Raw genomic sequence first — 23990 nt, 5'->3', positions numbered from 1 at the left:
GGGAGGCTTGGTGTTGGGAGGTGGAAGCGGCTGACAACTCTTGACATCTTGGCTTCGCATGAATTCCATGCTGCCACGGGTAATGCCAGCTGGTGAATCCCAACATCCTGAGGCATCTGTCCTTGAACCAGGGAGCTCTGATACTCAGAGACAGTCTACTCGGTGGTGAAGATCTGCTCCTCATCTCCAATATATCAGAATGGGAGGAAGAACTAGTATGTTCACTGGCCAACCTGAAAGCTGTATCCTCGCTCAAAGGAAGGGAAGGTGTGGACTGGTACTGTTCCCCTCAATAGCCAGAACTGTGACCCCTCAGAGAAGATGATAGTTTCCTCAGGGGAGATTTGGAAGCTGATCTCTGGACATAAGTAGAGAACTTAGGATGAGGGAAATATTCCCTTTCAAATTTGGACTACTTATTGGTCTTCGATGGAGGGTGTAAGGACAGAGCCATGCTGGCTTGCCCCAAAGTAAACAGCTGAGTAGTCAGAGACGAAGCAACTGAGGGGGTCTTGGACAACTTATCCTAGATGTAATGGAAGTATCCAGCACCAAGGAGTGTTCATACAAATTGGCTTTAAGTTTTGATGCCTGGACGAGGCAAGTCTTCAGCTGGGCACAGGGTTTGAATGAGACTGGGATATAACTCTTGCCAAGGCAAAGAAGACACTGTATGATTCTTCACCATCTTCACTCCACACTTGGAGCACTTTCTGAACAGAGCCAGGTCATTTTTCTCCACATCAATGCCAAAGACCAAATCACTAGGCTGACAGAGAAACAGGAGCACCAGATGTACATGTCCTTTCAACGCAGCAGTGAAAAGAAAACTGAAGGCACTGCTCCCTCCCCTTCCAACCTCGTGACTGTTTCAGTGGGAAATCTTCCCCCCTATGTCTCAAAAGGGGAAGGAGACCTCTGGTCGCTACAGGAATACTGAAGAAAAGCTTACTATTCTTCTCCGTGGTGGGCGTGTGCATGTGCAGTCCCCATGTGGAATGGCACATAAGACCATCAAGATGAACTCCATGGTTCCACTGTTACGTCAGCCACAAGACTGATAGCCTGATGTTCACCTTCTCTTTCAGCTTCTCCTCATTTCCACAGTACAGGGATAATAATGCAAACCTATCTCAGAGAAATGTTAGGATTAATAAGATGCTGAGTATGAAACTCTTTGAACACTCAGAATTTGCTGTATTTATATTATTATTAATTCTATGGATCTATTATACTTGTAGTTCAAAGGTCAGCATCTTTCTTTTTACGTTGGGCATTGCTAGGCACAGTTATACGGAGTTCGTTCCTAACATTCTAGCCATATACTCAACACTGAATCTTTGTTTTATTTTTTCAGAAGATGATTCTGTCCCGGCCTCTTGAAAGACCTAAAAACCTAGACTGAACATAACTGAACACAGTGACCTCTGTCTTAATTGGCAAACTGCCAGAAACAATCATTGCCACAGTATGAATTGCCCTTTTCATCTCTATTGGACTTAACATCTGCTAATACAGCTCACTGCGTAACAGGCAGAACTCTACAATGGATCCTGTCTGTTGGCCATCACCAAAGCTTTTAGCTTGTAGTGGGAAATTTGCTTACCAATTAGAATATATTAAGATACACAACTGCATCAAATTAAAGAGAAAGTTCCAATGCTAATGTTCATATTTCAGGAACCTAAAGTAATAGAATTTGCATAACACTGTCATAAAATATGGGCCTTGGAATAGCAACGGGTAAATATACTGTACATACTCCACAATGTGAACAAGATGAATTAATGAAAAATTCTGATACAGTGGCTTAATCACAATGAAAGACAGATAAATAGACGTGGATTCCTTTTTATCCAATCTCTTTCATGTTTTTCAAAACAGTATCTGGCAACTTATTTTCTAAGCATTAAAAAGAAGAGTTTGGATTTATACCTCCTCTTTTTCTCCTGTAAGGAGACTCAAGGGTGCAATCAAACTCCTTCCTCTTCCCACAACAGACACTTTGTGAGGTAGGTGGGGCTGAGAGAGTTCGGAGAGAAGCCCCAAGGTCACTTAGCAAGTTTTGTGTGTAGGAGCGGGGAAACAAATCCAGTTCACAAGATAACGAGTCCTCCGCTCAGGTGAAGGTGACAATCATTGGGTGACTTGCTACTGCACAACTGGCAAGACTTAGCAAGGCCATTAGCAGCCACTGAACAACTCACGTGGGCGATTCGCTGCTGCATAATTTGCACAATTTGGCCAGGCCTGGAAGTGGCCACCCCAAGTGACTCGCTACTACACATGTTTTGCAACTTGGTCAGACTATTCTTAGGGTGACACTGCCAGGGCAAGAAAAAAGGGGAAAGTTGAGGATTGGGGAAGAAGTTAAAGGTAGGTTGGTGTGTTGGATGAGGAGAGACAATGGCAGCTGCCAGGAGGCAAGAAGAAATAGTGTGGAGAGGGGGATATAGTAGAAAATGGGCCCACTGGATCCCCGCTGGTCACTGACTAATCTCATAGTTCATTACCCACCACATGTATTACCACAGGATTAAATAGTTATGTGGGCAAATGAAGCAAAGGACTGTAAGAAGGGGGGGAAGGCACAAATAAGGACAACATCCAAGCAATACAAATGTGTTTTCAATAACTGCTGAAAGTAACTGGAAACAGGAGGGACGCTAAAAATCAGTCAATTTCAAACTAAATGCACACACCCACAACACTTAAAGTGTGCTAAGAAAATGACCCATTGGGCACAATCTAGAATAAATTACTTGCAATTCTCTTTGACAGAAATGGAATACGACAGTCACAGCTAACTTACCGTATATACTCATGTATAAGTCGAATTTTTCAGCACATTTTTAATGCTGAAAAAGCTCCCCTCGACTTATATGCGGGTCATTAAAATTTTTTGTGTGTTTTTACTTTGCCGGCCAGCAGGGGGCGCAGTTTTTATGATAGCGGCACCAAAATTCCAGGGTACCCTCAGAAGACTCTCCTGGTGATACCAGCCAAGTTTGGTAAAGTTTGGTTCAGGGGGTCCAAAGTTATGGACCCCCAAAGGAGGTGCCCCCATTCCCCATTGTTTTCAATGGGAGCTATTAGTAGATGGAGCTACCCTTTTGAGGGTCCATAACTTTGGATCCTCTGAACCAAACTTCACCAAACCTGGCTGGTCTCATCAGAAGAGTATCTTTATGATACCAGCCAGGTTTGGTGAGGTTTGGGTCAGGGGATCCAAAGTTATTGACCCCCAAAGGGGGTCCCCATCCCCCATTGTTTACAATGGAAGCTAATAGTAGATTTTCCATTTCTGATAATATCACTCTTAAAATCTAAGTTGGGTTACATTTGGACATACAGATGATGATGAGGAATCCAGTTTTGAAGGATTTTAACTCTTGTGTTTTAGCTTGGTTGCTGGTTGAGCTAAGGTTTTTGTACTTTTAAAGTTATTGTTGATACCATATTGTTCTTGTTGACCCTCTTTTCCACTTACAGAGCCAGTTTACTGTTTTTCTTGGAAATAAATTTTCAAAAACATTTAACCTACTGATGCCTCTGTTGATGTAATTTTATTGGTATCTATTTTTATTTTTGAAATTTACCAGCAGCTGCTGCATTTCCCACCCTCGACTTATACGCGAGTCAATAAGTTTTCCCAGTTTTTTGTGGTAAAATTAGGTGCCTCGACTTATATGAGGGTCGACTTATACACGAGTATATACGGGCATGTAAGTCACTTTGTTTTTAATGGGATCTGGACATTACTCATTTTTGTTTGATTGCAGTCACTAGATTCAGCAGCCAGCCGCTCAAAACACAGTCACAACATAAGGCTACTGAATGATCAAATTTCAGCTTCTAGATCACTATGCTTAAAATGATTTTGTTCTTTAACACAGTGCTTGTTGCTGACACAGAAAAGACAGGTTGATTCTTTTTGGGACAGGATGACAAGCTACTGAGCCATGAGTGCACTACTTCACAAATTACAAGTTGTGCAACAGTTTGTACGAAGCTGTCTTATAACAGTATTAGACCACTGGCCTTCCTAGCTCACTAGTATCTTCTCTGACTGGCAGTGGTTCTCTAAGAAAGGATTTGCTGCTCAAGATCCTTCCTCAGATCTCAAAACTGAACATGGGACTTTCAATACAGGCACTCAACTAGTCAGCTGCAGGCCTTCCCGCACTTGTTTTGTTTGTTATATTCTTGCGTTACTATAACAATGATTGCACAGCAACACAATAGTCACTTATTTTCCATATGAAATATCTCCATTCTGCTTTCCTAAAATGCGCACTCTTCCTTCCTGCTTTATAATAATTTGCCACAAACTATTATAACACTTACATGGTTAGTTTTTTTAAGCCTGCCCTGAAGCAATTTATAAAACATTTCAGGCATCTAATATATGACATATTACGCAACTTACACAGCACTAACTGAAAATACCTGAATTATATCTTTTCTTATGCCTGCAATCTGGGTAAGAACATAAGAACATAAGAACAATCCAGCTGGATCAGACCAAAGTCCATCTAGTCCAGCTCTCTGCTACTCGCAGTGGCCCACCAGGTGCCTTTGGGAGCTCACATGTAGGATGTGAACGCAATGGCCTTCTGCGGCTGTTGCTCCCGATCTCCTGGTCTGTTGAGGCATTTGCAATCTCAGGTCAAGGAGGATCAAGATTGGTAGCCATAAATCGACTTCTCCATCAATCTGTCCAAGCCCCTTTTAAAGCTATCCAGGTTAGTGGCCATCACCACCTCCTGTGGCAGCATATTCCAAACACCAATCACACGTTGCGTGAAGAAGTGTTTCCTTTTATTAGTCCTAATTCTTCCCCCCAGCATTTTCAATGTATGCCCCCTGGTTCTAGTATTGTGAGAAAGAGAGAAAAATTTCTCTCTGTCAACATTTTCTACCCCATGCATAATTTTGTAGACTTCAATCATATCCCCCCCCCCGACGTCTCCTCTCCAAACTAAAGAGTCCCAAACGCTGCAGCTCTCCTCCTCATAGGAAGGTGCTCCAGTCCCACAATCATCCTTTTGTTGCCCTTCTCTGCACTTTTTCTATCTCCTCAATATCCTTTTTGAGATGTGGCGACCAGAACTGGACACAGTACTCTAAGTGCGGTCGCACCACTGCTATAATTATATAAGGGCATGACAATCTTTGCAGTTTTATTATCAATTCCTTTTCTAATTATCCCCAGCATAGAGTTTGCCTTTTTTACAGCTGCCATGCATTGAGTGGAACTATCAACTAAGACGCCTAAATCCCTTTCCTGGTCTGTGACTGATAGCACTGACCCCTGTAGCGTGTATGTGAAGTTTGGATTTTTTGCCCCTATGTGCATCACTTTACATTTTGCTACATTGAACTGCATTTGCCATTTCTGAGCACACTCACCTAATTTATCAAGGTCCGCTTGGAGCTCTTCGCAATCCTTTGTGGTTCTCACCACCCTACATAATTTGGTATCATCTACAAACTTGGCCACCACGCTACCCACCCCTACTTCCAGGTCATTTATGAATAGGTTATTATTCATTAGAACTATTAAGTAGAACTATTAAGTTCATCTTAGCCACAGGACAAAAACAAACTTTCTTAAAAACCAGAGGCACCAACTTTGCTACTAAGACAATTCTGAGATTCCGTATTCAAATCTAAACAGGTCTAAGCTGAGGCAATAAAGTGAGGGGGGGGGGGGAGAGAGAGGCTTTAGCTCATAGGTAGAGCATTTGCCTGGCATGCATAAGGTCCCAGGTTCAGTCTGCAGTGCCCTCACTTAAAGAGGACCAAGCATTAGGTGTGGTAAAAGACCTGTACCTGAGACCCTGGCCATAGGCAATACTGACCCTGATGAACCGAGAGTCTGATTCGGTATAAAGCAGTTTCCTGTGAAGTGATGATGAAATGCTCAGGAGATCTATTTAAAGCTGGCATAAAGCTGATCAAGTTTACTATATTCCAGGCCCTGTCCCACTAAACATGTGACTTTAAAATAAAGATAAGCAATCACACTTCATTGTGAAGTGGCCAATCATGAAAGGAAATCATAAAAGTAGCAAAAACCAGGTCACCCACAGACAGGATAGAAGTCTCTACATACTCGGGAGAGGGGGTGGACGGAGATGCTTTCTAAGTACGTAAACAAATGTGACTTTTAAAATCAATTTTTAAAAAATGAAATATTCTCCCTGATAAGGTCTGAATACACATTTGAGGGCAATGAATGCTGACAGCAATCGACAATCAAGTTGAAGGGAAAGGGGGACTAGAAGTCTGCACAAGCCCAAAGAATCCTGGATATAATTTCTAAACTGTTTCCCCTTCTGTGATTTCTCATGAGGTTCCCACCTTGAAAAAACAATACAACATTAGTTAGCAGTATTTTATATGAAAACCAATGAGTCTATGGATTGAACCTGATTATTATCTTAATTAGGGATGAAACTAAACCATGATTTGGAAGATATGCTTGAAATGGCAGCCTATTTCTTATGAACAAGCTAATTTAGCCCTCATTTTGAATTAGTGCAGCTTGCCTACTTCCAGTAACAATCATGAAAGGAAATACTATAATGAATATTCTGAATATAGTAACAGTTCTTGCTTGGACAGCTTTGCCCTATTTCTCCTCATTACAGCTTCTCCCATGGCATATTGTTCAGAAGGATTCCCAGATTCTAAGCAGAGGCTTTTCAGGGGAGGGGAGGGGAGGGGAGGCACGCGAGGCAGGCATCTCTACCGGAAGGGGGGATATCCTCTGCTGCAAACACCTCCCTTCATAGGAGTTCTAAACTCAAGTTTTTAAAAAGCAAATAGCAATTAGCACAAATGCCTTTCCTCTCTTGCCACTGAATTCATATCTTGAATGAAAAATGGTTCATTAATACCTTTAACGTCTGGATCATCGATATGAGGTTCCAAATTTTCTATCATCTCTTCCAACTCTTTTCTTTTAGCCACAGTAATGTTTGGATAAGCCAGTCCAACAATCTCCTGTTTTCCTTCCTGAGTTTCTGAATCAAGTATTTCTGCAGTTTCCTGAAGCTCTAAATCAATATCTATCTCAGGAAGTGGAGTCCTCCAGAAATGGAATGAGTTATATAATTCCTGATCTGAAAGGGAGTTTTCCTGGGAATTCAGTGCAGGTGCAAAAAGCACTGCTACACTCCCATCATCAAGGCTTTGTTCAGTCTCATCTGCAGTTTCATTGGATGGCTCTGGAGACAAAGTGCAACTTAATGTCATCTCAGGGAGGAAATCACTTTCATTCTGGTAATGAACCAACACAGAATTACTCTCTTCCTTGGTGGTTTCAAGAGTCTTTGCAAAATCACTATCCTCCTCCTCCTCTAAAGACAACAACTCTGTCTGGCTTTGTACATCGTGCGTTACGATATCTTCTGAATCCATACTTTTTTCATTGCTAGACAAAAAATAAATAAATTGAAATGTTAAATTATCTACCACAGCTTTCAAAATAGGTGGATATCCGGTTTGGGTGGCAGACCTATAACACTGGGGTGGGATTTGGGGGGAGGGGTCACAAAGTATAAAAGGAAGTGGAAAATGTGTTGCTTGCCTAAATGGGAGCAAAAAGGTCCTGGCTATGACAGTCGTGTCCTGTTTGCTTATCTTATGCTGGTGCTGCGTGCTCCCTACCTTAGTAGACTGGAGACCAAAATCATATCAAGATAAAAGGTGCTCCATTCATCTAGTATTGTAGTTTAGAAAATGCTTGCCAGAACTCAAGACCAACAAGATGAACAAACATTAATCAATGTATGAGGCCAAATGGATCCCACAAAGGCAAAATTGTCAAGGTACTCCCACAAACACAGAAAGCACATAAACCAACATATCTTGAAGTCTTTTAAAAGTCTTGAAGTCTTTTAAAAAGGCACTGGAGACATAAAATCAGCTCCATAAACATGCAATCTAACATCTAAAACTGAAGGCTGGATATATGTTTAATTCTTTACGAAACCTAGAATATCCAGTGCTGTATAAATTAATGTTAAATAACAAACTTAATAAATGAAAACTATTGATTGAGCCATACCTATGCTCCTCTGCAAAGTTCTGATCTTCAGCATTCTTACATTCGTCTTCTTTAAAAAACTGGCCGCTGCTGGATGGGTTAGCAAACGTTGATATAAAAGGCCCCAGGGACTGAAAGGCAGCTTGGCGGACCTAGAATAGTGTATTCCAGAGAATTCTTTTAAATACAGCTGCTTACACTGAGCACTCCAGGACTCAGGAGTGGAAAAGTAGCAAGTTCCCAAGACTATGTCACAGGGGAATCTTGCACCTGGGAACAGGGCCCACAAGTAAAACACAAGATAGTGCTCACTAGCTCAAGAATAAGAACAGATGAACCTCCTACATTGCTTTGAAAAGGTATATGCTGTTCAGTCACATCAGTATCTGAACACACACATGTGCACATACAAGTCCATCTGTCTCCAAGAGAAGACCTACTAATTTTAGATGTCATTCAGATATATTTATGGGGGTATAGTTGTACTTAAGTTCTCATGTTAGATTTATAACTACGTTAAGAACTTATACGAACGTCTATAAAAGTTAAGCAACAAATAATCCTCAAGTAAAGTGGCGATTAGTCAGAATATGGAAAAATCCATATTCACATACCCATAGGTTATAAAAACAAACTGTGGAATCAAGTGCAGTATGTGTCCATAAACATTTCATGTCAATTAATAACTATGATATGCAGAATCTCAGAAATGAATGGAATAGGGAGATTGATTGCCCTGCCAAAGCAATGGAATATGCACTTAAAGTTAATACCTGCTCTCTTGCTAAATCTTCAGTTGCTACTTTTTCATTTAAAAAATGTTAAGGATATACTGGACACCAGAGTGATCATGTAGTGACAGACCAAGTAAAGTGTCCAACTATTTAACCCACAGACATATCTGTGGCTGCACATGCTTTGGGCATGTCCAGTCATTTGGTTTTTCTGGCAGGAAATTATTACTCATATCAATTTTGTTCATTGACTTTGGAGGATGCTTACATCTTTCAAACTATTGACCTGTCTCCTGGAGGCTAATTGCTGGTCAATGAGAATGGACTTTCCATGCCCTTGCTAGAGATAAAGGATTTGTATTTACAAAATCGGAAAGAAAAAATCCCACCTGTAATGAATCAGTGGATTGAGGATCTTGGAACTCTATCAGTATTTGTATTCACAGAATATAGACAACAATTGTGTACAGACATTTTCAGATATTTGGAAACCTTCTAAGGAATCAAGTGTGTAGATCTACCAACACTGCTGGTATATTTTTGTGTCTAATCTATGTATATCATTTTTTAAAATTCTATTTAGCTGAAAAAGTAATTAATAGGGAAGTATGATTTATGCTTGATTTTCAGGAATTTATTTGCTCCAGTGGAATCTCCCCCATGCATTTGTTTTCCTTTTTCTGCTTACAATTTCCTACCCATTGTTCTTACTGGACCATCTCAAACACCTCTGTATAAGAACAGTATTTTCACTCTGCATTATACTGTTTGCTTTCACAACCAAAGTATCTCTTCTGACACCAGCCTTACTTTTGGTTTTGGGAAACAAAGGGAGGACAATGCGCACCATTCTAAACTTCTTGAACAAAGGGTAGAATAACAATGCACCAGAAAGATGCCAACAGCTCTTATATTGAAAATGTGTTGAAACATTCTCTATTTTTTAAATTAAGGGACAAAATCTCAGAAGGTATCGTTGCTTTAAATATCCTGCAATAGATGTAGTCTCTTAATATTTGGAAAAGCATCACCTGAGTGCCCTCTGAGATTTCAAACAGAATACCAAACAGAATAAGATACTTGGAAGAGAATCCAATAGCACAGGCAAAAGTTCAACTTTCATTTTTTTAACTCTGGGGACCTTTGGGAGAAGAGGAACTGTGGGGTATTACTTTTGAATAACTTGTTACAGAGACATAATTTGTCAGAGATATTTGAATACATGTAATCTGTGTCTGCATGGATTACTCCAAAATTCACAGGACAGAGATGTATATCTCACATGAATATATGCCCCTAACTCTTGTCAACGTCATCAGTGCTTTAAGCATAAACTGTGTTCCTTTAAATCACTGAAACCACATACAGTTCAACAACCTGAAACAATAATAGAAGTTTAACTATTTTCTTACCCATCGTGAAGGATCACTGATAAGGTTAATAAAAAGTGTTGACAATTTTGTTCGACGGACTTCTTGTGATGTGGCACATGAAACAGCCATGAAGCATTCCGCACAAGCCTTCCGCACACCCCATACGTTATCAGAACAAAGCTGGAAAAATCTAGGAAGCTAAAAAATACAAGACATGATACCGAGTTTTAGGAACAGATTAATTATTTTTTTCTTACCAGGGAATGATGCCTCATAAGATTTTTTTTAATTAGAAGGACAAATATCATCTAGTTTTTGGTATGGACAAAATTAAGATTATTGCTGCTAACAATTCCTTGTTTATACCACTGCCTTTAACTATGATTGACATCCGTAAAGAATGACTAAAATAATTTCACTCCATCTTCTCAAAAGGGTGAATCACACTTGAAAAAAGGATGGCTTAAAGAATGTTGATGTGGCAATAATGATTAGACATTTGGGGGGGGGGGTCTCAAATTTATTTTTTGTCATATCAAACATGTGCACCTGATACAGGAAGTCTATTCTTGCAGTTATTTAAGTGCACTAAGGACTAAAGTGAAGGAAATATGTATTTAATACAGTTATCGCTCAAGAAAAACATAACAAATGTAGACAGAGAAGAGTGCAAATTGTAGCCCCAAAAGAAGTCACGAGAGCGGGAAGAAGGATTTGGAAACTTCCCACCTAGGATTCTCTCAAGGTACACAAGCAGGCTGACTCCGCTTTCGGTGCCCCTCCCCACCAATTGTGCCACTCAGGGCTGTCTCCATTCCATCCCTCCTGGATCATTTTCATTCTTCAGCATGCTATTTTTTACTTCATTTAATTTACAAACATAGAGATACCCATTATGTCCATGGATGTGCGGCAGCTTTCATCATCCACATGTGCCAGATGATAAACTACTGGTTATCTGGAACCGTCTTCTATCAGGATCGGACTCAGATCATCAGCAGAGCTTTGACTGCAGTACAACAGCTTACCACTCCTCCGGCAGAAACCCTAATAGTTTACAGTATCTTCAAATGGTGGGGGATGGATCATGCCGTAAAATATGCATTTCCAACTCCAAATCCCACCCTAAAAGAATGGGGAAAGGAAGGTGAAAATCCTTTTTGCTCCTGCATCATGCAGATTACTTTCAGGACTAGATGAGCAGTTTCCTGCTCACCTGGACCCAAACCAGCATTTCTCTCTTTGGACTGTTGAAGCTGAGAGTTAGGACAAGAAGGAAGAAAGAGGAGAAAATTTTAATTTCTTCTCCCCCAACAAATTTTTCAGTGGGCTCCACATTGTACAATCTATTGCTGGCTTTACAAGTGATTAGTACCTAAATCCAGCAGAGTTTTGTGTACTTAGACTGGAGGTCATAGTAATTACCATATACTACAGCATCTTAAAAGTATCAAAGCTTACACAAGAACTTTAATCTGTAGCTTTCCAACTTACCAGCATTTCTTCAGTTGCTTGCTGTCCAACTACACTACAGATATCACCAAAATTGGCGGCACAAACCTAGGCAAAAACAAATTTATTAGACTCACAAATAATGTTACATAGAGCAGAATTATTTACAAACTCTACATTACTGAAGAAACAAGCAGCACTTCACTGTCCCACCATGCAACGCTTTGTAATGAATGGCAAGTCTATTTAGTGGATTCCAGAGTCAGTGCTCATTACAGCCCTCACTTTGAAACGCAGCCAGATTTTTCAAACTTACGGCTAAAAATGAATGAAAGAAATTGTGAAAGAAAGGAACAATGTGATAGCAATTTACTGACTGTCTATGGGGTGGATCCTGCCTTTATCCTACTACTCCACCGAGCAAAATCTGATGCCTTTCCCCAGCCTAAGGAGCCTTCCTGCAACTTCAGTGGCTGTTCCATTGGAGGAAGAGTCACCTAGGTTGGAGAAAGACACCTCGGAGGAAGGTTGGATCCATTCCATTGTTTCTAGAAATCACATATCTGTTAAGGTGCAATAAATTTATGTTGGGGGGGTGGGTCTAATATTTGACCAAGCAACTGATCAAATACCTCTTCCTATCCTGGCAGATATCTAAAGGGGAAGAAAGTCTATCCCTGTACCTTTCAGAATCTCTGTGTCTGCCTTAGAAGTGGAGCTACCAGGAGGCTGGGGTGCGCGCGTTGCACTGGGCACATGCCGGGGGGGGGGGCTGAAAATCTCCCCCTATTCCCCTGCAACCCTCTCGTCAGCCACACACTCTCTGGCCTTTATTGAACAATCTAGGGTTGCTGAGAGAAGCGCTGCGACCTGTTCCCTTCGAAGGGTGCTGAAAACGGCCTGGTGGGAATTACACTTCCCAGGAGACCTTGCAAGCCCCAAGGACTCATGGGAAGTGTAGTTCCCACCAGGCTGTTTTCAGCCCGAAGGGAACAGGCCACTTTTCCAGGCTGAACTAAGGTAAGTGTGTGGGGGCGGGGGGGCAGGGCGCTGCGGAGGGCCCCCCAAAAAACACAGAGCGTGCACTGGGTGGAGTATGGCCTTCAGTCTGCCTCCAGACATTCTGGCTTCAGCAGACATAGCTGTGGGCAGGGATGCAGGACAGCCTAGGTCCCTGACACCTGTGTATGCATCCAAATACACACTGATTGTTGACTTGAACATGTCTGTTTATATGTGGTTTAAATAATAAGCCTAGAGAACCCTTCCTCTCCCCACCCCCTGCCCCATGTACAAGAATCCTGTGGCATGTCAACCCTTTCTCATTTTATAAGTTCCCTCTGAAATGTTCCCTCTGAAATCTGGAAAAAAAATCCTTGAGGTTCTGGGATGATTTACTCTGGGATGATTTACTCTGCAGCAAATCACATGCATGTAACTGCAAAAAGGTTGTATATACACATCTCAACACTAATGGAAAAACCAAATCAGAAATTTACAAAAAATAAATACCTTACGAACATGAAATGTCCTGCAGTCACAGCACATCTCACAAAACCTAGGAAGAATGAGCCTCTCTGTGATGTCCTTGCCAACCATAGTGGCCATTTTGCACATGATCTGATTATAAGGAAGACATCAATTAGGAATGCAAGATGACCTATCAAATGTCATGTGCTCAGCAAAACAGCCTAGTGCTAATCACATTATAGCCCATAGAGAATAAAACAATTATGAAAAGATGACACGTTTTTTAATGACTGATGTATCTTGCACCATTAGTGGATGGAAGCAAAATGCTCTTCCCAACCTGAAGCTGATGGAAGAAGCATGTTTTTCTTCATACAAATATACAAGGTTACTACAGAATACCCCCCAAAAAAGAAGAAAAGAAGAGAGGAGTGCTGCACTCTAAGCATGCCAAGGCCAAGTCTTCCTGTTGGCTTGCACCTTTTCTACCCACATTTGCACAAGCACATAATACGGAAGCCAGAAATAAGATTTTTGATTGTGGCAAGAGTTGCCATGGTTTGCAACCTTGAACTACAGGTTACTATGCTACACTGCTCCTGCTGACAAAGAAGCAATACTGATGTTTGCAAAAGCTTTGCAAATCACAACTTATCACTTTCACTGAAAGTGTTTTTTTTAGTTATGGGAAAATCAAGATGAAACTTTAAAAACTGTTACATTACTAATACAACATGGTTCAAAATACCAAGAATTTATGTTTCAACACAAAAGCTGGAAAGGAACGGAGAAATACACCAAATGTCAAGAAACCAGTTTCTACCCAGTCTGCTTATTAGAACAGGCAATCCATCAACACTTCCTGAGCTAAGAATTCTCTTTATTGGTGCATTTTTCACACATGAAGGAACAGTCAGTTAGATCCCAAAGACCCACTCCACTGGCAGAGGCACAGTCCTCCACTGGAACAAGATTTCTTGTGTCTGGGGAAGACTGCTTTGAGAAGGCTTCTTAGTGGAAGCTAATTGAAGTTAAGCAGCCTGTTATGCAACATTGCATTCATTACTGGTACTTCTTTAATTTTTTTCCATAAAATTAAAAATTGTTGTTACAAATAAAGAATGCTTCTGTCTGTTAATTTCCAAACTAACAACTCCTTAAATTCTGATTTGAATTTTCAAGTGAAAATAAGATCGAAGTACAACATTTTATTCTTATACATTTGACCCTTGTTATCCCTGTTTAATTGAGTCTCATGTACTCAAACAGAATATTCCATTTTCTTCCATACTTTCTGGATGATCTGTTATGTACAAAAGAAGAAGCAGAAGGGTTTGGATTTATATCCCCCCTTTCTCCCCTGTAAGGTGACTCAAAGGGGCTTACAGTCCCCTTTCCCTTCCCCCCCAAACAACAAACACCCTGTGAGGTGGGTGAGGTTGAGAGCTCAGAAGAACTGTGACTAGCCCAAGGTCACCCAGCTGGCGTGTGTTGCATAGGCTAATCTAGTTCCCCAGATAAACCTCCACAGCTCAAGTGGCAGAGCAGGGAATCAAACCCAGTTCTCCAGATTAAAGTGCACCTGCTCTTAAGCATCGCCACTGCTGTTGACAAAGATGTCAGCTTTGCCATTGTTGAATATTCCACTGGTTTATTCACCCATTCTGTAAAATTTGGGTGATGGTCTGCTTTCCATCTTGCTGCAAATACAACCCTGGACACCATCACCACATATTTTAACTGTTCATTATATACTTTTGGTACATTATATGGCAAATATTTAATAGCATAATTTTGGATCCAATACAAACATAGCTTTCAATTTCTTCTGCATTTCACCACGTCTCAAAATCCAATATTGCCTTGCTTTTGGAAACCAAAAAACCCCAAAATCATGGACACCACCCATGATAGGATAGCATCTGTATTCTGAATATTGCTGTGACTTTTCCATTTCCAGTCAAATATGTGTTTGATACAAATGTTACGTTGATATCTGTGTGACTCTTACAAATAATTATGACATATTTCAAGATAAAAAAACCTCTTCATCCTGCTCACCATGACAAGACACCCATTTTCACTGCACACAAGACGTGGGATCTAGACTCAATTGAAAATTTCCAACAACCCTCACCCTGGAGTGTCGTGGGGTTTCCAAGCTGTATGGCCGTGTTCCAGTAGCATTTTCTCCTGATGTTTCGCCTGCATGTCAGGAGAAAATGCTACTGGAACACGGCCACGCAGTCCGGAAACCCCCAAACACTCCAGTGATTCCGGCCATGAAAGCCTTTGACAACCCTCACCCTGCCTGCTGCAAACCACCCTCATGTCATTCCACAGAGTACTCTGTCCCCAAGAAGCAGCATGTTGGGGAGTTCAAAGGAAAGGGGGAGGCAGGAACATTCTACATCGCTACTGGAAAATTCTGTCTGGCTCCAACCCGAGGAAATTATTTAGGTATTTAAATCAGCGCTACTTACTGCCACAGCCTCTGTCTTCACGTCATCGTGACTATCTGGAGCAGTCAGCTCTACAAGAACTGGACACACTTTGGTCTCCACATCGTATCGTTCAATAAGTTCTTGCTCTAACAGAACAAGTAATGCTGCCTGGCTTGTTTTTCTCACCTGAGAAGAAAGGAAAATGGAATTAGTGTATACCAATATAAAAGACTTATCTTAGGAAATCTTGACTGTGTTTAATCTATAGCAATGGATAGGTTTTGTTGTTGGGTCATTTAAGTTGGTACGGGAAAATGTGAACAACCCAGGCCACTCTACTTACTTTTCAAAATTGTCCAGCATTTCTGATTATTTTGTGGAATTTCTATTTGTATTTTTCAATAATTGTAAGAGATTCTCACCTGGTTATTCTGATCTGCAAGATACCTCACCACAATAGGCAATAAATATTTTGAAAAAGCATATGGAATTGAAGGCCTATTTTCTTGACAAAACATAGCAATATGAGGCACCTGCTCCATCAGTTCAGCTCGCACTGTTGGTTCTATGAATTAGAATGTTAAAAAGCAGATATATCATTTGTATTCATCAAGATGTTTTGCAACATTCAAACTCCTACTCCATTGTGGCACTCATGAATCACTACTTGTGAAAAAGAAATCATTGCAACCAAAATTATCACTTTATTATTTTTTTCAAGCACAATGACTAGTAAGTCTTTTACCATTGAATTGAAGCAGATTAAACATTAAGGATTTGATAAATGGAGTTGTAATTTAACACAGGTTAAATTGCTGCACAATTACCAACTAAACTATTAAGAGAAGACATTGCAGCAAGTTTCCCTTTGTTCACTTGGCAGTCCTAAAATATGGGTTATAAGGAAAGGAAGGAGAAACAGCTAAAATTGTAGTATATTCTATATTGGCCCAGGAAACCTTACTTAACCATGGGGCTGATTTTTCATGAAATAATAGCAACAAAAAATTGAACGTGAAATGGTTTCACAACTTCAAAATCTAGCAGTCCTAATTCCACTACTGCCAATAGCATGTTCCAATAAGCATTTACAACATTAAGGCTAAAGATAAAGTGTCCATGAGACCCTTTACCATGAGACCAAACTGATACAGATTTTTTAAAAACCTCCCAGCTGGAGGTTGACAAATTTTGCCTTGGTCAGCCATTATTTGGAGTTAAAACCAACTCCTCCTATCCTGTGTGTTCTAGAATAGGGGTGTTGAACTCATTTGTTACAAGGGCTGGATAAATGTGACTTGGTCAGGGCGACGATGCCCCAGCTGGCCCCAGAATGGCACTTGGGGGAGTGCCTGGGCAGGCCAGCATGCAGCAGGGTGGGGAAGCTGCCTTGAGGGAGCTTATCAGGTCCATGAGCCAGCTGAGGTAACCTTCCCTCCCAGATCAGGAGCAAGGGGTGTTGCCTCAGCCGACTCACAGGCCTGATAAGTCCCCTCAATGGGCCAGATCAAGTCCCTGGGCTGTATGTTTAACATCTAGAGCAGGGGTCTTCAAACTATGCCCCTCAAGATGTTCATGAACTACAATTCCCATCAGCCCTGCCAGTTGGCCATGCTGGCAGGGGGTGATGGGAATTGTAGTCCATGAACATCTGGAGGGCCATAGTTTGAAGACCCCTGATCTAGAGGGTTGTGGGAGGGGATGGGCTAGCTTTGTAGAAAAGGGCGCACACATAAATCAACGGGAACACTTTTTGAAGAAGTACTTTTTGAAGAGACAGAAATACATGCCCAGAGAAGAACAGATGACACACATTTCTGTACGACAGACAATTTTCATTATTGTCTCTTCTATTATCCTACAAATGATCCTGACTTTCCTTTTAGTTCACAAAGACTTTTCATACTACATACCAGTATCATCTGCTAGTCTGCTGACTCTTTCCAATACAGCAATACAATCTCTCTCATCATCACTCACTTCTTTTAAAGTGTCCAACAAACTTCGAGCCACCATTTGCCTGGAGCATGAGGGAATAAAGCACATAGCAATATCGTGAAAGTAGTATTTATTTCTATACTGCAAGATATTCATTTGGGAGATACATGTCACAATTTTATCCTGATTCTCCTCCAGAAAATTCAAGTTGGACAACGTGAGGCCAGCCTATGTCATCTTCATAGTAATATTGTAAGAAATAGGCTACCCTGAGAGATCTGACTGAAATCAACTCCTGTTCATTACAACTCCTGTTCCATTTGTCCAAAAAGTAGCAAAAATTTGCCATGGATTTGCCATGTTCATTCTAATATCGAATGGCAGACTCATCTCTGAGAGTATGTTACAGACCTGCTTGAATTGAATCTCTGCCATGCTTGAATTGTGTGCGCCTAGAGCAAATGCTAAAGAAGTATTTAGGCGTTTAAAACAGGACCTGTTACTGCAAGCACAGAGAGCATCTATAATATATCTTTAAAATATGCAAAGTTGCCCTTAAAGGGAAGACATCTAAAATGGCAAAGAAATGGTATATATTTCATTCAGAAGTGTCCTTGGAAAAAGATCCAAGTTATGTTTTGCACACATGATTTAAACACATGTTAAAATAACACCTTATAAAATAGGACTAAACATACCTATCAAAAATGTTCTCACTTGCGGCGTACTTGTCCAATCTTCCTAAAGGCGTTAACGTTTCATCTTGTGAGACAAAGTCCAGGGCTGAAGGTATAATAATCACATCAGACTCTGAGCTGTAGTCATCCACACCAACTATTGGAGACATCAGAGATATTCCTTATAATCACAATTTTTTAAAAGAAAAGGATGTTTAATGCCCAGAAAGACTACCCTATGCAACTACTAAAACCTCATTTTCCTTTACAATTATTTCCTTTTTAAAGCAGCTCTGCATAGTTACTCTTGTAAGTTGCACTCACTTGTGTACAGTTCTCCAATTTTCTGTGTTCTAGTAATTATCAAAAACAGTTACATAACTAACTCTTGTGTAAACAGTAAGTGACTAGCAACTTTCTACTGATCCTTTAGTCAACTGATAGATACCTTCCAGGCTCAACAAAGGAACATACCAGTTTCATTCAAGCATTTTAAGGAGATTTCTGCAGAAATCCAATTTATTTCCCAGGATATACATTTATCCCCCTCCTTGCAGAGAATCTCAGTTAAAAACTGACTGCATAAAAATACATGAATGTCAGATAATCTTGAGCTAGTTCCCCCCACAAAAAAAATGGAATTGCCTTTACTCACTACGCCTATTAAAGCAAGTGACAATTTATCATGCTAATATTTTTCCAAAAAATTCAAACACAGAAAACTGTATCTTCTCAGAAAATATAAGAGAACCTTATAAAGAGTTCTAAAGCTAACCGTTTCCATTTTCCAGCAGCTGAATAAATAATAAATTACCTCATTCAACAGGACTAATATTTCATGGGTCATGAAAATACTTTGAATTCCTAAGTGTTAGCATCAAATTTTTAAGAGCCAAAACTGCGGTTACTGAAAAGGAAACATCAACAGAAGCATTTCTGATATTAAATCATACTGGTCACCACTCACTTCCAAAGCAAAGTATTTGGGGCTTTCAGCATAAAAAAGCCAAAGAACGCCACTTTACATCTATAAAGCGTCATGGACAAGTCACCCAGATGAACACTTGCCAGGAGATTAGAAGTGAGTCACCTGCTCCAGTATGAAGTTACAATTACATGAACTGCTGTGCCATATGACAACAAACCAAAAAGCTTCCTCATAGTTCTGTCTTTATAAAGAAAAGAAAACTTCTCTAAGTAGGTCGCAAACTCACTTTAAAAAGTGAGTTTGAATCAAGTTTCAATTTCACCTTAAAATAACTTATTTTTCAAGCAGAACATCTGATTTCTTACTTATTTACTCTGAGTAAACTACTTAGTAACGTTGAAACATAGTAAAATGACTGAGGCTGTGTTCAACTATTATGTGCGGAGGTTTGCTGTCATGCTTACACACTGCATTCCTCCTCATCTTGTGTGCAAAATTTAAGGGAAGACTACCAAAAACAGCAAGTCCTCAATCTAACTCCAATTTGTTCTGATTCTTTAATACAAGTCCCTGGACAAATTGGAGTTTGTTTTGCCCCCTCAAACCAGAATTCCCTAGTTTATCATTCTAGTTAGTGTAGAAGAAACAAACTACTATTCACCCAAGTGAAATCATGCATAATATTATAATTCAAGACTGCTGAAACCAGGAAGTTTTCAATCCTATTCTGTGCATGAAAAGAGGGGGCATATAAGCTTTGTGCCCATCATGCAACATCTGAATAGAGCTGTACAATACAAAAACAAATCTTGAAAGTTTTCAGTATTGGAGAAGCGGCACTATTCCAAGGCACATAACAGATTTTTCAGTGATCATTAAGACACAGAGAAGCCCTTGGCCATGGCAGTCTTCTTATTGATTTAAAATAATCCCTAATGTTAGTTGCACACCCTGTTATCTTCAAATGCTGTTGCATTTTTTGTAAGTAAACCAGATCAGAGTATCATGGTATGTAACAAACAGAAATCATAAGCTCAGCATCTGTTTCTCATTATAAGGCTATTTATGTCAAAAATGTTTGACCAAGTAATGCCTTATCAAGAAACAACGTACAAGAGTACTCCTCTAGTTTTTGATGCTACGCATTGAGCAAATGGTCCCAATTCTATGAATTATCTAACACCTATTTGACTTTTAACACCTATGAGGTTGATCATAAGAGCAAACAGAAAATTAAGGGACTGCTCCAGAGATATGGTACCCCCTTAGAAACTCACAGAAGCCCCAATATCCTCCTGAAGAAATTATCTGGTTTTACTAGTTATTAATTATCAGGATTGCATTGGTATTAATAGTTTTATCTGAAATGGTAATCTTGTTTGCAAGCGATGTGGTCCTTTCAACACTTTATGTATAGCGATCACAATCATGAAAATTTCACAGATCAAAAAACAAAGGAGCTCTCAATGCTTTCTGCAGTGATTTTCCTGGCAATGACTATCAGCCATCTTACTTGTACTCTAAAAAATGTCTTAGTTTTCTTCAATAAGCCAGCTGGGAGCTAATGCTAAAGAGAATTCTACAGAAAGCTTTGACTACATGGACAAATTACTTGTGCATGATCCCTCAGAACTGCAACCTATTAGTATAATCGAACACACAGTGCTGTTATCTAATGTTTGACTGCATCTCTGAGCTCACTTTGCTTGCTGGCTTTAAGTAGCTTCTAAGCTGCTCTGAGCCTTCAAGAATAGCATAAGCAAAAATAGAAATAACCAGACAACTATTTTATTATCTGATCTGCTGCATAATGACAATAGCAATTCTATTAAGCTTCATAGCCAGTAATACTGCATATGGTTTTAAACACTTTCAAAGTTCAGTCACAGAGAATTAAGATAGATTTGAAAGTACCCGCTGTCTCCAAAAACATAAATGATTCTCCTTCAATTAGACATCTGCCATCAATAAGATGCTCTTCTGCCATGGTAACAGAAGATGCAGTTCACCATTCTGCCTTCAGTGGACAACCCAGTCTTACAAAGACGAATGCATTCCTCTCACAACAGTATCTGTAGCGAGCGAGGAGAAGCACATTCTACCGCTTCCTTCTTTTTACATATACAGTAAGAGGAGCCAGCCATTCTCATATCTAACCTCTTCTCATAAAAGTTAACACTCGAGTGATCTCTACATGCTCTCTTATTTTACACTGTTGCTCTGCCATGCTGGCAATAATTGACTTGTACTGTACACATCACAATGGCTTTGCTGATGTAGGGTTGGGGCTTTCGGGCACTTCAAGATACAGGACAAGTTACAATGCTAAGCATTCACAAAAGCTCATCACAAAAAAGTAACAGGTAAAACTTGTTTTAAAAAACTAATTCCCCAATTAGTAAAGTAACACCAGTGGTAAGTGTCAAAAGAACTCTAATACCATCTGCAACATGATTCTACGGAAGCCGATTAACTAACTTAAAATGCTGCTAAAATAATTTTAAGTGCCCGTGTATGACGGAATGGGCCTATTGATCTCTGAGAAAGCTTTGTGCCTCTTGTGCCAAACTTTGAGAGGGGAACCTTCAATTTTGAACTTACTTCCCATCTATCAGTATATACACAACGGTTACTCACATCTTAATGTATCTACTTCATCTCCCACCTTCAAAGAACACAGCAAATAGTTGCTCTTATTATAATTTTGTGTTTCAGTTACACATATTACACTATTAGTCCTAAGCATCCTTGATTTGTGGTTTAACAATACTAAAAAGATCCAGAATCATTTTTCAGAATCCAGAATCAATATACACATACACACACACACACAAAATATACATACACACTCATATACAAAATAGAGGGAGGGAAAAGTACTTACAAAATGAGTCCAGATGGTCGTCTCAGATGCATGAAACAATCCTTCATTGTCAGGGTTCAATATATACATATATTCAATTCAATTCAATTAGCCTTTATTGGCATACAGAACATACAATATAAATACAATTAAAATTACTAGATAAAACTTCACACTGGATCATAAGTTCAGTTCGCAAACCTCAGCCAGAAACTTTGCCACTGCGAGACAACAGTCAAGGTCATTACAGTTTAAGAGCATATTTACTTTATCAAGCTCTGTAAGGGTTTTCATAGAGTCAATGATTTGTAATAAGCTGGATCTTGGATTCTGGTAAAGTGGGCAGTGGAGGAGAATGTGCGCAATGGAATCCAACTGCCCTGGACTGAAGGCAAAGCCTCTTATCGTTTGGTAGACCCTTGAGTCTTCCTCTATGGAGCAGGGATGGCATAATGTTAAATCTAGCCAGCATGTAGGCTCTCCTATATATAGGGTTGGTAAGCGCTGCAATATAGTAGGTTGGGTTTCCCTGCACAAATGGAATTGCCACGTTCATTGGTGAACAGGATTTGTTGGCCAAGCTCTGCAGTTGTTGATAATCCATTGCTAGTAGCCGCTCTTTGATGAGGGCAAATGTCTCAGTAAGGGTTAGCATGTTCAGAGAGTCACTATCATAGCCCAATTCCCCTTTATACATATATATACACATACATACACACACACACACACTCTATACATACACACTCATATACAAAATAGAGGGAGGGAAAAGTACTTACAAAATGAGTCCAGATGGTCATTTCTTTCTCGAAAGCCACCACAGCCTCCTGTTTCTTTATCTCCATCCCACCCACCTTACCCTTCTACCTTCAGGTTGCCCTCCTTCCCTCCCTGTAGCAGTCGGGGGGAAAGTATGACCCTCTTTCAAATTCACCTTAGGACATACTTCCTAACTACTATAGATGCTTCACTCTGTTCCCCATACCCATTGTGCATATTGCCTCCACAAACCTTAGCAGTAAGGAGCAGAAGCAGCAGTGGCATAGGAGGTTAAGAGCTCGTGTATCTAATCTGGAGGAACCGGGTTTGACTCCCAGCTCTGACGCCTGAGCTGTGGAAGCTTATCTGGGGAATTCAGATTAGCCTGTGCACTCCCACACATGCCAGCTGGGTGACCTTGGGCTAGTTACAGTTCTTCTGAGCTCTCTCAGCCCCACCTACCTCACAGGGTGTTTGTTGTGAGGGGGGAAGGGCAAGGAGATTGTAAGCCCCCTTGAGTCTCCTGCAGGAGAGAAAGGGGGATATAAATCCAAACTCTTCTTCTTCTTACTCATAAGACTGTTACTAGCAGTAAGCACAAACTATGCTAAGGGGGAGTCAGTAAATATACTGGCACCATGCTACTGTCCTATGACCCCAATACCATGCTGACCAAACCCTCTCTACTATAAATGGGAGACACAGGGAGCCCAATCACAGTCTATGGTGACTACTAGCCACTCCACTCCACCCTGCTACTACTAACAGGTTAGCAAGGAGCAGCAGTGGCATAGTGGTTAAGAGCAGGTGCATTCTAATCTGGAGGAACCGGGTTTGATTCCCAGCTCTGCCACTTGAGCTGTGGAGGCTTATCTGGGGAATTCAGATTAGCCTGTGCACTCCAACACACGCCGGCTGGGTGACCTTGGGCTAGTCACAGCTTTTCGGAGCTCTCTCAGACCCACCCACCTCACAGGGTGTTTGTTGTGAGGGGGGAAGGGAAAGGAAATTGTCAGCCCCTTTGAGTCTCCTACAGGAGTCTAGATCACCTTCAGTGTCTACTGATGACCCCTACTGCCAGGTCTGTTTGACTGGGGACTAATGGATTAGACTCAGGCCCCACTCTCCCTGCTTTCAGTTCTTTTTGACATGCATCTCACACATGTGTACACAGGCAGGCTCTTGCAACGGGAGAGGAAAGGGTCTTCAAGTTCCACATCCCCCCACATCTGATATCACTAGAAGCTGGGAGCATCAAAAAGTTCCCTAGTACTGTACAGAGGCAGTGGATGGGAC

The 23990-nt window shown here is 40.6% G+C and overlaps 1 protein-coding gene across 1 annotated transcript in view; it reads right to left on the bottom strand.

Moving 5' to 3' along the window:
- Positions 1 to 23990, bottom strand: part of PPP4R1 (protein phosphatase 4 regulatory subunit 1) — a 44934-nt gene that overhangs the window by 14900 nt on the left and 6044 nt on the right. The window contains exons 3-11 of the mRNA XM_048507169.1: positions 18166 to 18301; positions 17443 to 17549; positions 15952 to 16094; positions 15569 to 15715; positions 13128 to 13235; positions 11658 to 11723; positions 10203 to 10361; positions 8078 to 8208; positions 6906 to 7441 (exon numbers count right to left, since the gene is read on the bottom strand). Of these exons, the coding sequence (XP_048363126.1) occupies positions 6906 to 7441; positions 8078 to 8208; positions 10203 to 10361; positions 11658 to 11723; positions 13128 to 13235; positions 15569 to 15715; positions 15952 to 16094; positions 17443 to 17549; positions 18166 to 18301 (1533 nt within the window). The remainder of the gene's footprint in view (positions 1 to 6905; positions 7442 to 8077; positions 8209 to 10202; positions 10362 to 11657; positions 11724 to 13127; positions 13236 to 15568; positions 15716 to 15951; positions 16095 to 17442; positions 17550 to 18165; positions 18302 to 23990) is intronic.

The sequence above is a fragment of the Sphaerodactylus townsendi genome, linkage group LG09, assembly GCF_021028975.2.
Source record: "Sphaerodactylus townsendi isolate TG3544 linkage group LG09, MPM_Stown_v2.3, whole genome shotgun sequence".
In the NCBI taxonomy this organism is placed as follows: domain Eukaryota; kingdom Metazoa; phylum Chordata; class Lepidosauria; order Squamata; family Sphaerodactylidae; genus Sphaerodactylus; species Sphaerodactylus townsendi.
The sequence above is the reverse complement of the archived record's forward strand: the minus strand, read 5'-3'. Positions and strand labels throughout refer to the sequence as shown.